The sequence below is a fragment of the Lactuca serriola genome, chromosome 2 (assembly GCF_051521515.1).
Source record: "Lactuca serriola cultivar US96UC23 chromosome 2, Lser_US96UC23_V15, whole genome shotgun sequence".
In the NCBI taxonomy this organism is placed as follows: Eukaryota; Viridiplantae; Streptophyta; class Magnoliopsida; order Asterales; family Asteraceae; genus Lactuca; species Lactuca serriola.
In genome coordinates, this window is record NC_136409.1 from 229,573,428 (window position 1) to 229,589,376 (window position 15,949).

General features: G+C 33.4%; 1 protein-coding gene across 3 annotated transcripts; it reads right to left on the reverse strand.

Annotated features, from left to right (window-relative positions):
- Positions 1 to 13,372: 13,372 nt before the first annotated feature.
- LOC145088811 (ethylene-responsive transcription factor ERF026-like) lies at positions 13,373 to 14,105 on the reverse strand. Of its 3 annotated transcripts, none has more exons than XM_079027223.1 (2): positions 13,835 to 14,105; positions 13,373 to 13,744 (listed from the first exon to the last, which is right to left on the reverse strand). In XM_079027223.1, exons 1-2 carry the CDS (start codon positions 14,079 to 14,081, stop codon positions 13,497 to 13,499), a joined length of 495 nt encoding a protein of 164 aa, XP_078883349.1. In that variant the 5' UTR covers positions 14,082 to 14,105; the 3' UTR covers positions 13,373 to 13,496. The 3 variants fall into 3 exon arrangements, with proteins under 3 accessions (XP_078883349.1, XP_078883348.1, XP_078883346.1); XM_079027222.1 differs by having other exon boundaries at positions 13,373 to 13,747; XM_079027220.1 differs by having other exon boundaries at positions 13,373 to 14,105.
- Between the last annotated feature and the right edge of the window lie 1,844 nt (positions 14,106 to 15,949).

A 15,949-nucleotide genomic window follows, 5' to 3' on the forward strand; every position in this document is an offset into this window, starting at 1 on the left:
TGCAAGAATAAGAAAACCTTTTTCCAAATTCTACATTTGATGAATGTTATAAACCTTTTTAAGACTTGTCACTCAATGTCACAATCTTAACTCTGAGACTTGTTTTGGAACGAAGTATGATTGACTTCTTGATTTAACCATTTCTTCAATTCTTGATTCCTCTTCTCAGACATACAATTATACTAAGACTCACTTAGAGGATCAATTGAGATATGGTTCTTAATCATTAAGACCTATCATAAAACATAATAAAAGGTACTCTCCCTTCTTCTTATAATAGAGAAACTTTTATATTTCTGCCTACTTGATTCTTCTTATTCGTTCTGCTATTGATTTAAACCTTTTTAATCAATTCAGAATTACACTTAATCGTATAAGTATAATCATATTTACTAAACCTTTAGTAAATCATGACGAATATCTTTGTTACTCTTGTGGTGGAATTGATCAACACACAACTTTGTGTATTTGATCTCCTAGTCCTTCACTTGACACTTTATCAACGAATTAGTCTAATTTCCAAATATGAAATTTCTCATCCATCGTGCAACCAAGTTGCATGATTCCAAGTTTCTGTTCAATTGAAACTTGGGCGATGAGAAACTCTCCCTATTTAGTAAATTCTTGACATTTCCACAAATAACATAATTAAGAATCAAATCCATTATTGCTAATAATAGAAACATTCAAACATCAATTTTTCATATACGCCATTGCAAGGATAAATAAATAATATAAAATCAAAATTTATTTTATTGCGGAAAAATTTGTCCTTACAATGCAATTCATTGAAAAACTATGCTAATACATATTTCTTAGCAATCTTATTCTAACTCTAAGTAGTAGCTCAAGAATCTAATCTTCAAGTAATGCGATCGAAAACCATTTCTTCACGGTTAGATTCTGCTCACTTCTTCCCTTAAGCTTCCTCTCTTTTCTTCGATCCTACAAAACATCAATTGTAATCTTATCACATTATGTATTAAGAATCTAGAATAGAAACTTAAAAGAGTTAGTTAATGGATTTTACCTAAAGAAGAGCCATACGTTTTGACTCTCCCATCTCTTAGATCTCTTAGATAAATAGGGCAGCTTCGTCTCCAATGCCCCTTCTCTTGGCAATAAAAGCAAATTGACTCTTTTGGAACAACACATGGAACTACTTCAGATATTGCCTTTCTCTTATGATCAAACTTTTCGATCATGGCATGCCTTTCGTTGACATTGCCTATATCCATAGAGGTCTGGAAGGTAGATTCACCAATCAACTTTGCTTTTCCATTGCGCCAAACCATTGTTGATTCAACAGCAATAAGCATATAGGTGAGATCTATAAGGTTCACGTCGCAGTTCATCATATAATACTCTTTTATGAACTCACTATATGAGTTAGGAAGCGACTGAAGAACCCAGTCAACAGCCAGCTCCTCAATGACAATGGATCCCAACATTCTTAACCTATCAATGTGTGACTTCATCTCTAGGACGTGTTCACACACCGACTTTCCTTCTTCATGTTTACTTGCCAAAAGGGCTTGAGTGAGCTTGAACTTTTCAAGCCTTCGAACTTATGGGTTAAGGAGAATAATTGGAGGAGGTGGAGGAAGTGAAGCATGATCTCTTGTTCCTCGATCGAATCGTGGAATATCATCTTCATGTGGAAAGCTTGTTCCACGGGATTTGGGAATACCATAGTTGTCATACTCTGACATCTACAAAATGGGAGAAAACAAATTCAAGTTAGTTGATTGATTGAGTCCTTAATAAATCACCCAAATGAGATATTAAGTCTAGGACCCAACACAATATGCTACAACCTAGAAAAGGAATGCCATAATCTAGTTGTAGAATATTTGAAGGTAGGTAAATGACGATTTACCAATTTCCACCATGAAAAACGAAAAGGAAATTTAAGTTTTAAATCTATGAAAATTCCTAGATCCTTTGAGATTCATTGAACTTTTCAATGGCATGTTTAAATCTCGATATGCCCCTCTAGTTTGTGACTAGGATGCCGATGATCACAAAGCGGGTGTGAATAACCATGCAAACTTACATGGTACCCTCAATGTTACAATCACTTATTCGATGTGCCGGTTAACCACACACGCTCCACCGAACTATGACAAACAATGAGTCACCCTTTACTACCTTTGCTTAGAACCATTTAGTGTGCCGGTTAACCACATACGCTCCACTAACGTCTGTGCAAGGGCACAAAATGTAATTTCATGGAATTGCATCAATTCACTGTTGCCTAAAGTAACTAAGATTGGGAATTTGTAAAAGATTTAGTTACTTTTGTACTTTATTATACTTATAATGGAAGGTTTTCTGTCTTATCCTACCTGTTCGGCTAACGACCCTCCACTAGTCAAGAGTGCGGTGGGTAAGAGTGGATTCCTATTCAATCGTCATTTTATAGGCAATTTCCTTAAACACCCCTTATAGACCAGCTTCGTGAATGAGGCCTACTAACGGTAAGACTGACTTTTACTCATACGTATATAATGTTAGACTTTTAATGTTATATATAGTATAGGGTGTATTTTACATTTTTAAAATACTAGGTATTCTAATTTAAAAAATTATACTTTTAATTTAATTAAATGTAAACCAAAAATTTTATGGGTTTATTAAACCTCCTTTAATTATACACTTTAATTAATTAATAAAACCATAAGGGTGTGATTTGAACTTTTCAAAACAATATTAGAGTTTTAGAATTTAACATTTCTAAATTAAACTTTTAATCAACTTTTAAATTCTAAAAACTTGAGGGCAAGTTTTGAAACATTTCAAAACATTAGGGTTTCAACTATTTAAATTTCAAAACCAAAACTTTTAAGTTCAAATTTAAACTATAAAACCTAAAGGGGAAAAATTGAAACTTTTTCACAAGATAATTCAAATCTAAATTACAAATAATCAACCTTTATCTAATAAAACAAATGATTATCTAAATTTTGACAATTATCTTCTATTTTGGTAAAGACAATCACCAAATATTGATAAAATTCGGATTTTTATAACAAAACACGTTTATGGTAATTATCCAAAGCCAAAATAGGAAGAAAATCGCGAATATGAGTTGTCAGACGCTTTGACTCATCGAGTCTGGATCTGGACTCGTCGAGTATAGCTGACTCGGCGAGTTCACCAAGTGACTCGGCGAGTCAAACACTCAGAAGCAAAAAAATTTCGATTTTCAGTGCTGATTTCGATCAAATATGCATCAATACAATAGAAACCAATCAAGGCTCTGATACCACTGATGGATTTTGGCTATAAGAACATCATATGTGCTCATGCAAACCCTAATGCTTGGATCTAGGTTTCTCTATTGTACATGCAATTCATCCAAGACTTTAAACCCTAGATCTAGCATACAATTAATCACATTAACTTATGAATGAGGTTTAGATCTTACCTTGATTGTTATGTAGCAATAACAATTTCAAATCCTCCTTATAATGACTTTAGAAAGCTTAGAGTCACAAATGTCACTCCTCTAATGGCTCACAAACACCAAGAGTGAGAGGATGAAGAATAAGGGGAGAGGAGGCTGCCCAAAACGTGTTAAAACCCTAAGGAACAAGTTCACCACGTTTTTGAGTCTCAAGGGTCCTTTAAATAGTGAGGCTATTAGGGTTATCTAACAAGGAAACCCTAATTTGGATGCTTAAGCCCTAAGCAACCCATGGACTCCTTCCTTAGAGGCCTAGGACGATTTCTAATGGGTTTCCCCATAGAATTCGTCCACCCCTCTAATATGGAGTCCATTAGCCCAATATTCAACTATCACACAATTGACAGTTCTAGTCTCTTAAGTTTAATTAATGTCTTTTAGCCACAAACTTAATTCTTATTAATTCTTGACTAATATTAATTAAACAATATGATTTCTCCTTTAATATATTATTCTCATAATATATTAATAAATCATAATTAATCCTCTATCTCCATAATTCATCCTATCAAGTTGCTTTGGTGAAGGCAACCCAAAAGGACAATGCACCATCGGGTCAAGTACATACCAAAATAGTTATGGTCTTAGACACTAATCCAACAGATATGTTGTGGGATTCTAAAAGGAAGCGTTACAGTATCTGAGTATGGTGTCGTAAGTAGAAGTTCAGTGGTTAAGGCAAGACATCGTGAGGTTCTGTGATGGTGTACCGAGGTATCCGAGTATGATGCCCTAAATTTCAGATCATTCTGAGACTTGAGTTATGAGATGGCAAGTGGAGCATCAAATGACTATGGTCCTAGCGGGAGCCCTTCAGCTATTGTCATCAAACGGGAGTAGCCAAGAGTGTAAATTACAACGAGAAAAGTGTTTGGTCACGACGGTTGTCGTCAGGAGTCATGATGCTTAACTCGGGTGGGTGTGTGTACCTATCTATGTAGGACTGTGGAGTATTCGATAGTGAACTCAGTGGGGGTGATGACTTGAGAATGAGATTATGTGGTGATAAAGAGGGTGAGTAGATCCGAGTGGGAGTAATCACTTTGGATTATCAGGGAAAACCATGGAGTAAGCCCATGGTGAGTCAGCCAGAAATTGTTGTGATACTTCGGGGAGCCGTAGTATTCATCGGTCAACGAGAGATTGTTGTGATACTGTAGGGAGTCGTAGTATTCGTGAGTCAGTGAGAGAGTGTCGTAGGCCTGCGGGGAGGCGTAGCCTTCTCGGGTTAGTGAGAGGGAATGTTATAATACTCCGTATTATTCGCTAGTCAGAGCATGACACAAAAGAGTTTTTAGGCTTGGTAGCCTTATTATTTGAGTTTTCGGGAACTTGGTGGTCGGACCGGGGGGCGAGACTAAAGTCTCCATATTGGTCGGGAATCATTATAGTCTTATTTTCGCAATCATAAGGAATTGGAGAAGTGATGTATGTGTGGATAGCGGGTCATGGATCATGAGTTGAGTGCTTCATTGGGACGAGTGGTTCCAATTCTGTGTCGGATCAGACTCTCGAGTTTGAGTTAGCTCTAGTGGTGTATTGAGTAGGCGAAATGAGATTTTGGATTTAGAGACGAGTCTCGTTTTGAGGGGTATCGTTTGTCATCTAACGTCTTAGACCTGAGTGGGTCAGTTCGTTGGGATGGGAAGGACCGAGAGACGCATGGATCTAATGAGTAGTAGACGACAGAAGTCAAGGATGAGACGATTTCAGTTGGGATTTTAGTATTCTCTTGGGGTAAAGCGGACTGCGTAACTTGTGTGTCAGAGTGGGCCGAGATAGTTATTATGAGAAGGAAGCCAGTGAGATGTTTTGGGTATGCAATGGGTAATCTTTGGAGGTTCAACTGTTGGGTCGGGAGTTGACCTAGTGCTCAAGTGTTAAATGGAATATTTGTGAGGAAGTTGGGGCTTATGATTTTAGATGTCAGTATATAATTCTGAGCAAGCATGATCATTTTCTTGTGTTTGAGGATAGGGTGTTGAGAGTTCATTGTTCGGATGGGTTCTGATAGCAGTTAAGAGGTCAAGTCGTTGGTGAGATGTGACCCTTTCGTTCCTTTAGAGTATGATCTGGATCGATTAGTATATCTGGTATAAGTGATCGGTGGCCAATTTTTAGTCAATAACTTGATTCTATCAGTCGCAACAAGAGAATCAGAGGGGCGGTGAGTAATCTGGGTCTGCTATTCGAGGAACAATTAGCATGGTGATATCTTGTGAGGGTGGTCTGGCAGGGAGACAGACCACTAGAGTTTCAAGGTTCTATAGAATCAGAAAGGGTTTCATAGCAAGGATCACAAACAAGGTGTGAATAACCATGAAGAATTAGGTTTTAAATGAAATGAAATTCCTAGATTCTTTTGAGATTCATTGAACTTTTCAATGGCATGTTTAATCTCGATTATGCCCTTCAAGTTTATGACTGGGATACCGAGGATCACAAACAAGGTGTGAATAACCATGCAAATTAGCTTAGTATTCTCGATGTCATTTACCACGTAATCAATGTGCTGGTTAACTACACACACTCCATTGATCTATGATAATTTACCAGCTACCCTTTGCTACTCTTGTTAGTCCAAGTTAGTGTGTTGGTTTACCACACACACTCTACTAATGACTTGGCAAGGTGCAAAGTGCAATTTCATGGACTAGCATCATTTTCACATTTTTGCTAAAGTAACTAAGATTTGGGAATATAAAAAAATTAGTTACTTTAGAATTTTCATTATACTTATTAATGAGGAATTAATTTCCTATCCTAACCGTTCGGCTAACGACCCTCCACTAGTCAAGAGTGCGGTTGGTAAGAGTGGATACCCAATGACGGTCATTTTACAAGCCACTTCCTTAAACACCCCTTATAGACCAGCTTCGTGAATAAGGCCTACTAACGGTAAGACTGACTCATCCTAAACATATATATATATATATATATATATATATATATATATATATATATATATATATATATATATAAGTATTAATCTTTTAATATTATAATAGTATAAGGGTTGTATTTTAAACTCTTTTAAAATACTAGGGTTTTAGAATTTAAATATTTCAAAATTAAACTTTTAATTAAATTTTAAATTCCAAAACTTTGAGGGTGCAATTTGAAACTTTTCAAAATTACTAGTTCAAATTTTAAAAATCAATTAATCTTATAATATGACATTATCTTAAAATTTGACCATTATCTTTTAATCAGATGAGGATATCCATTACCATATTAGAAAATTCGATTTTAAACAGCTAAAACAGTTTTAGGTAATTATCCTTATCTAATTTAGGCCTGAAATCCGAAAAATCTGCCAACAGATGATCTAACTCGTCGAGTCAGGGCATGGACTCGTCGAGTTCATCCAACTCGTCGAGTTCAGGAAACTGTGATCGAAAAATGATTTTGTTCGAGCTTTAGGAAAATCACAATTGCATCAAATTAAAACAGAAAAACACCCTAAGCTCTGATACCACCGAAGGGTTTTGAGCATTACAACATTCCTATGTGCACATGCAACCCTAATTGCTTTGGATATAGGTTTTTCTCAAGTTATACATGCAAATTAGTTTTCCAAAGCAAGAACCCTAATCTAGCATACAAGAAAATGAGATCTACATAATACTAAGATATGAAGAATACATTTCTTGTTAATAGCTTGATATTGACCTTCAAGAGCTTAGTGCCCCAAGCGTTGCACCTCTAATGGAGTCACAAACACCACTTAGCAAAGGATGAAGGAGAAAGATGATGGAGGCTCTAAAAAATTCGGCTAGGCTTCTCTTAGAATAGCATAGGGCCGAAAACTGTAAGCCAAGGGTCCTTTATATAGCTGAGGCCGCTAAGGTTTCCAGGTGAAACCCTAATCTGATTGCTTAAGCCTTAAGCAGTCAATGGAAACCTTCTAGAAAGCCTATGGACGAAATATCTATGGGCTTCATATAGATTTCGTCCACTCCTTCTTTTAGGAGTCCATCAACCTAACTTGCAACTATCAATGATTTACAATACTAGTCCCCGTTCTTTTAAATTAGTTCCTTTAATTCCAAAATTAATTCCAAATTAATTTCTGATTAATACTAATTAAATAATATGATTTCTCAATTAATATATTATTCTTATAATATATTAATAAATCATTTATCAACCTCTTTCTCCAAAATTCATCCTGTCAAGTTGCTATAGTGAAGGCAACCCAAAAGGACCAAGTTATTATCAGATCAAGTTCATACCAGTTATAGTTATGGGCTTAGACACCTAATCCAACAAGAAAACATAAGTCAGGGTTATGTTATCTTGTTCCTTTATGTTGATGACATGCATATTATTGGTAACAACGATAAAATTGTTCAATCAACAAAGAACATTCTAAAGGAAAGATTTGACATGAAAGATATAGGTTTGGAAGATGTCATTCTTGGTGTGAAAATCACAAGGACTACAAATGGACTTACTTTAAGTCAAACCTATTATATGGACAAAATCCTTGAGAAGTTCAAATCTGGTGATACTAATGTGGCTAGGACAGCAATTGATACAAGTCACCATCTAAGTAAACATAAAGGTGAAGGAGTTGCACAAGTCAAAATATGCAAGAATTATTGGTCGTCTGATGTACCTTATGAGTTGTACCAAACCTAACTTAGCCTTTGCAATAAGCAGACTAAGAAGATATACCAGTAATTCGAGTGATGAACACTAGAAGAGTATGAAACAAGTATTACAATTATGGGTTGCACTATACAAGATATCCCGAGGAGATAGAAGGGTATAGTGATGCAAATTAGATATATGAAATTAAAGATTCCAAGTCAACCAGTGGGTTTCTGTTCACACTTGGAGGTGGAGCTATATAATGGAAATCTTCAAAACAAACAGTTATATCTAGATCCATAATGGAATATGAGTTTATAGCACTTGATAAAAGTAGTGAAGAAGCTGGATGGCTACGAAAACTTCAGGAATATATATATATCAGGATGGGCTAAACCAGTTTCTGCAATCTCAGTCCATTGCGATAATTAATCGAAAATTGGACGGGAAAACAATGATATGTATAATGGTAAGTCTTGACATATCTGTCAAAGACACAACATCATTCGACAACTACTCTCAACTGGAGTTATCTCAATTGACTACATAAGGTCCAAGGATAAGATTGTGGATCCGCTAACCAAAGGGCTAATTAGGGAGTTAGTTACAAAGTCATCAAGAGGAATGAGATTAAAACCATGAACGAATAAGTTATTATTAAGGAAAATCCAACCTAGTTGATTGGAGATCCCAAGATCTAGGTTCAATGGAACAACCTACTTGCATATAACATATGTAGGATCACTGTGGGGATCAACCCCAACCCATTCCTATAAATAAATAGTAATGAAAGTTAAGCTTATAGTAATTGATGATAAGTTACACATCATCAAACTTTAGCTTTTAATGATTATGATATAATCACCTATGTGAGAGATAAGTGGGATCGATTCAAAGGGAATTTAATGAGAAAGTTCCTAAGAGCTCTTATAGAACCAGGCAAGTGTCCATGACCATAACAAACACATCAATGAGAACCTTACTAGGTCAGGGAAAATCATGTGAGATATGTATGGATTATTTACACAAATGAAGGAACAGTTCAACTGGTCTATCAGTAAAATAAATATGTATCTTAAGGTAAAGTTCAAAGGGTAGAACCTACTTATCCTATGCATGATTAAACTGCTGGATTTTACCTAAGCAACTTGAAATCGTTGAAGCAATTTTCATTCATGTGGGGGATTGTTGGAAAATTAGCTTTACTAATTTCTAAAAAACGATTTTTTTTACATTTTTGAGCACGAATTTTAAACTCTAAATATAATAAAAAAGGATAAATGATTATATATTCATGTTCTTCGTGCTACCTTCATTTTGATATATTACATGTACAAAATCGATTAAAATTGAAAGAGAAATTACTTGTCAGACTAAAGTAGTTGAAAGAGATTAAAAAGGAGTTAAATGGGTTTTGTTCATCCCACATTGGTGGAAGTATGAAAAGAAAATGAGTTTATAACTACAAAGACTAGCTATCTTTGTAAAACTTATAGAGCCAAGGCTCTCTCTTGTGTGTGCAAGCATGGGGGTACAAATGCGAGTCAGTTTGGCATCGATTCACTAAACTTGCGTCCGAGCGCGTGTCCTGCGGGTATGAATACACCACCGGTCAACCAGAAAAGTTCAAAGACCTTTTGCAAATTATTTTCTTTTCGTTTAATGGTTACAAAACCAAATTAAAGACTATTAATAATAGATTTTGGTTTTGATCTACCTATAAATTAAATACACATCACATAAATAGATAGTATTGTTTTAGGTGAAATTTTAATAAAAAATGTTAGTTAGATTCATTTTGAGTTTTTGAACCAAATTTATTAAATAAAAATATTTAATATTTATATAAGAGCAATTTGGTGTTTTAATACAATAATTTTTAACATAAATGATCCACGTGATATTTGTTTTATCACAATATGATGCGACTCATTGATTAAAACATGTTGTGTAGTAGCTTTATGAATTAACTTTGTTCGGTATACAAACCCCCATGGAGACTCATATGACACTTTTCATATTGGTCATGTAAAACCAAAAGCAACAATAAGTTGCTATATGTACCAGCAATGTTAAATTTTGTAAAAATATTTGATAAACATTACAATTAAAGTGCATTGCCATAGCCATAAACATCCAACTCATACATTGTAATTTGGTCAATTTCTAAAGTATTTTTTCCTTATAAGAATTAAAATATGATTTTTCAGGTTACACTTAATCAGATATACATATCTTCCGATCAAATAAATTATTACAAAAAAGACTTGTTATGAACAAAAATATAATATTAGTTTCATAATTTGCCAAAGGTTAACACAAATAAATAATAATGAACTTTCACAAATCTTTCATTTTGGTCACTGCATCTAACTAACAAATGAATTTCAGTTTAGAGGATTGATTCAAGAAATGCACCCATGACTTCTTGTAGCTGAATTTGGGGGAATGCTAAGACCTATTAAGATATGTGGGAATGGTCTATGAGACTACAGTTGGTTTCTGGAGGGCAATACAAATTCAAAATGTTAACACATATCTTTCCTCTAGTAGATTGATTAATTTTTGTATGACATCTCAACAGGAATATAGTAATAACAGTTATAAGAACAGAGTAAATGCATGAAATTAGAGAAAAATAAGGAGACAGAGTAAAGAAAGAACCTGGAAAAAAGAAATTGAGAACAATACCATTGAAGAAGAGCATTATAAATCGTACGACTCAATCCAAAATCGTAAGAATAAAAAATTCAATGTAATTCTATATTCTCCCTCCGTCCCAAATTGATAGTCCACTTTTGACTTTTGAAGTCTTTATTCTTCAACATTGACCTTAAATATTTTATTTGTGTTATATATTACTTGATAAAACTTATAGCAATGAAAAAACATTTAAAATACAATTCATTCATATATTTTGTGCCAAATGTTATCTAGCAAACACACAAATATTTAAGGTCAAAGTTGAAGAAAAAAGATTTTAAAAATCAAAAGTGGACAATCAATTTGGGACGGAGGTAGTATATATATATATATATATATATATATATATATATATATATATATATATATATATATATATAGGAAATCATTATCTTCCAAAAAATTAGGAACCTAAGATATCAACTTGGAGATTTTCGGCTATTCATCTGGAAAAAAAAGATATCAGTTATATTGATTCAAGATTTCAAATTAGTTAACTTGCTTATTTAATGAGTTTTAAAATTCAAACCGTTATCTCAAATTGATTCATTTTACGTAGGATATACTGAGAAATAAATTATGAATAATATTGACTTTAATTTTGACTCACAAATATTTTGTTGATTTAATGAGATTAGATTAGATTTTGTGGGTTAATAACCGAATTATTGATATGCTTATTTAATGAGTTAAAAAAAAAACCCTAAACGGGTTTGTATTTTGAAGCCAAAATCTATAAATAAGGGAGTTATATTAGAAACAATGTTAATTATAAAATCTGATATCCCGTATATAAATAGAATGATATGTTTCAATTGATAACATAATTGCTTCATTGTTGAATTAAAGGTTCTCTTGTAATAATATTTAGATATGAATGAAACTAATATGTTTAAAGTAGATTGATTAATTTTTTTCATGACCTGTCAACAAGAATCCAATAATAAGATGTAATAAGAAGATAGAGTAAATGCAAGAAATTGGAGAATTTGAAGGAAAACAAAGTAAAGAAAGAACCTAGAAAAAAGAGTTAAAGAAAAAAATTGCTAAAGAAGAACACTGTAAATTATAGGACTCAATTCAAAATCGTAAGAATAACAACTTCAGTGTAGTCGTATATATATGGTGTTTTTGAATAATCAAATCATTATCTTCTAAAAAAAATGGGATCCTAAGATATCATCTTGGAGATTTTCGGCTATTAATCTAGAAAAAAGAAAGAAATCAGTTATATTGATTCACATTTACAAATTAATTGACTTGCTTATTTTATGAGTTTTAAAATTCAAATCATTATCTCAAATCGATTTATTTATGTGAGATATTCTGTGAGTTAAATTATAAATGATAGTGATTTTAATTTTGACTCTCAAATATTTTGCAAATTTAATTGGATTAGATTAGATTTTATAGATTAATAACCAAATTAATGATATGTTTATTTAAAGAGGTATTTAAAAAAAACGGATTTAAATTTTGAAGCTAAAAGCTATAAATAAAGGAGTTAAATTAGAAACAATATTAATTATAGAAATTAATATCTTCTATATAAATAGAATGATATGTTTTAATTGATAACATAATTGTTGAATTTAAAGATTATATAATTAAATGTAATTGTGTTTAAATTTTATTTGGGAAAGATGATGTTATCAATTTGATCTAATGGTGGAAAACATATTATTAAAATATAATCAAAGGTCCTGATTGCTTCATTGATGAATTAAAGGTTCTTTTTTAATAATATTTAGAGATATAAATTGAGCATCTTTCTCTCTTATGCTTTTGCTTCTTCTTCGATCCATATTTTGATGCAACCAAGGTATAACGCGAACAAAGTGAGGGTTCCGGTAATCTAAAAAAAATTGTTTTCTACTGTTGTATTCTAAAACAAACAAACATATATATATATATATATATATATATATATATATATATATATATATATATATATATATTGAATTTGTTTTAAGGAAATTGTATTAAACACATGCCGCCGAGACAGATTTTATTTTTTGTTCTTTCGTGAGATATTGAGTTAATTATATTTTCCTAACAATTTCCACATGTCACCAGCTTCATATTGAGGAGGAAAGTTTGTAAGATAATAGGTGAGCTAACTTCTCAATTGTGACATCGTTGAAGCAACGAGACTTTCTATATCCTTCTCTCCCCCCTTCTACCGATTCTTGAAATTCCAGACCCATCCATCCGTCAATACCATTCTGCAATACCAAAAATAACCCCTCCCCCACCCAGCGATCACCCTCGCCGGAGAATAGACCGGCCAACAGACTCAAAAAGTGTTGGAAATTAAAGAAAAAGACAGCACTGTTAGGGTTTTTTTTTTTTTTTTTAAATCAACCGTCTCTTTCTTTTTACAACATAATCATGCTTCATAAGATATATCAAATCAACCGTAGCTTTCTTTTTACAACATAATCATGCTTGATAAGTCGTAAATATTACACTTATTTAAATGCATGCAAAATTAAGTTACATGAAGGCTGTGCAACCATTCAATTAATCACTGTGTGCATTACATTCACCCAGAAAACTCCAAGACCTTCATGGTTGTTTTGCTAACATAAGATATTGGAGATAAAAAAAAAAAAAAAAAAAAAAAAAAAAAAAAGGGAAGCGAAAACAACGTAAATAAAGCCTTGCAAACAATGATAGATTCATATATATAGTCCATGCATACTGGTTGTTAAAAGGAAGTTTACTTTCAGTAGTTCCACAGATTGCCTCCACCAAAATAATATGCCCCATTGTCCGGGGGACTATAATCGATTCTTGGTGGACTTAGGAGCATTCCCTCCGCCATATCCAATAACAGATTTGGCATGCCAAACACTGCTTCATCATCCATAAATACACCAGTAGAAGGAGCTGTATATATATTATCTGTAGCATCCACCATCATGCTTCCTTCACCACTTTCATAAGCCGGTGATCGAGCAGCAGCTGCTCTTGCTGCTGCAGCACGGATGTCGTCAGCCGTAGGACACTCAGGAAGCGTATTTGATAGAACAGATTCTGGAAAGTTTAGCACCGCATGCGTACCTTTAAGTGCCAATGTGGCGACGTCGTAAGCAGCGGCTGCCATCTCCGGTGTCGGATACGTGCCAAGCCATATGCGACTTGACTTGTTCGGTTCACGAATTTCAGACACCCATTTCCCAGCTCGCAACCGGATTCCATGGTAAACTGGGTGGCGGGTCGAGGAGGAGCCGCCAGCTTCTGTAGAGTGAGAAGTATCATATTCGGGTAGCTGAAAAGCGGAGGAGTTGCTGCGTCGACGGTTCGCCATGCAATGTTATGAGTTGGTGTCTGTGTAGTTATAGACGGATGGATTCTGTTGATGACGGTGGTCCATCTTAACTGGAATCCTAAACATTATGCAGCGTGGCGACTTCGCGGATGTGCTGAAAGGTTCTTACAAGTTTTTAAGTAGACCCTCTATTTTAAAAGTAATGCATATAAGGTCCCTAGCTAATCAATTACTATTATGGATTTAAACTGCATAACAATAAAAATCCCAATAAGATTTTTTTGAAAAATAAAAGTAGAAATAATAAAACCATATAACGATCAACAATATATATGGACGGCTAAAATTAGTTTAGAATATTATCTCAAACCTTAACAAAACACTCGAAAAATCTTTTGCACCTGACCTGCTGCATTTTATTTGTCAACGAACGTTTTTAACTTTTTATTATCAACAAATTAAATATGATGGATATGTACCAAGAAAGCATTATAAAATTGGATTTGGATCTCCTTTGATTAAACTGGTTGTGAAGCTAAAATATATAAGGTCCCAGTAGTTCTTGACAATATGCTGAAATAATTTTCATGCATATATCATTTTCTGCTGTATGAGATTTGGTAGACAAACAATTAAATCCACAAATAATATCATAAATTATGTCTCTATTAGTTACGAATAATAAATTCAGTTATTTTTATAAATATAATTACCGAATTTCACCCAAAAACCAGATTGATCATATGTGTTCATATCTGATTAAAAGAAAGGTAGAGAGAAACTACCCAATTATAGGACGAACTAAAATACGAAAGCCAATTACCCGATGTTTTGTTGATCTTGACAGCTAAAAACTGCACATGAAGGCTCATGTTCTTAAAGTTTTTTACGTCACATTAAGGCTGTAAGTTTTAGCTTACGTAAAACCTCAAGATTTGATACATAATACAACAGCTATGGAAGAAACTATAAGTTGATTACTCCGATGATGATATTGGGCCTCTCATAGGCTGTGAGGTAGTAATTCGAATTTGATGACGCCATTATCTAGTATCTTACCCGTGCCTATCCATGATAATGCAACATGCGGAGTGCAAAGTGCGCGTAAATCGTACCATTTCACAAACTTTTCATCTCTGGCTCGACTAGAAGCCATATGAGCTTGGCACATCTCTTGTCCGCCCCTTTAAAGCCTTTGAACACTTAACAAGAGGAAACACATATAAACCTGTTTTATGTTTCTTCCTCATCAACACGGGATCAAGAAAAGTGGCAAACTTCCTTATTCTTCAATTATTTCTAACACTTTCATCAAAATTAGTGAACAGTTTTATAATAGTTTAGTAATACTTAACAGATAAGAATTTTGATAAATCATGTAAATATATTGTTTTGTCTTTTTTATTCCCTTCATTAAAAATGTGCACATAATGGACTCAAGGAAAGTTAATGATAGATCACAGTATAAGAATTTATATACCTGGCTTGACTCCAATGAAATATAGTTTTCGTGACCTTTTGACATATTAGCTAAATGAGGTACGAAATATTATAGTTTTACGTATTATGAGGGGTTTACATAAAATATAGCTGGTAGTAGTGTCTAATAAGTGTGATTATATATAATAATGTTGGAAAAAGATACATGGTCCAGATCTACCCGTTTATCACTCGTTCTATAAGTACATTTATTTCATAACCACACGTCTTTCACAATTTTTGGGTTATTTTAATAGAACTAATTATATATTTTCAACTTGAGATAATTATTGTATAGGACCTTCAGTTCTTCAATTATAATGAATTTTCTATTTAGATTATTATTTTTTATTGTATAAAGTTACTATCTTTTTAATTGTGTTTAGTAAAATAATAAATTATTCCTGATTTTTCATCATATGATCATA

Bases quoted from the DNA above. Each gene is read 5' to 3' on its own strand.
- LOC145088811 (XM_079027220.1), bottom strand. From the start codon at position 14,081: ATGGCGAACCGTCGACGCAGCAACTCCTCCGCTTTTCAGCTACCCGAA.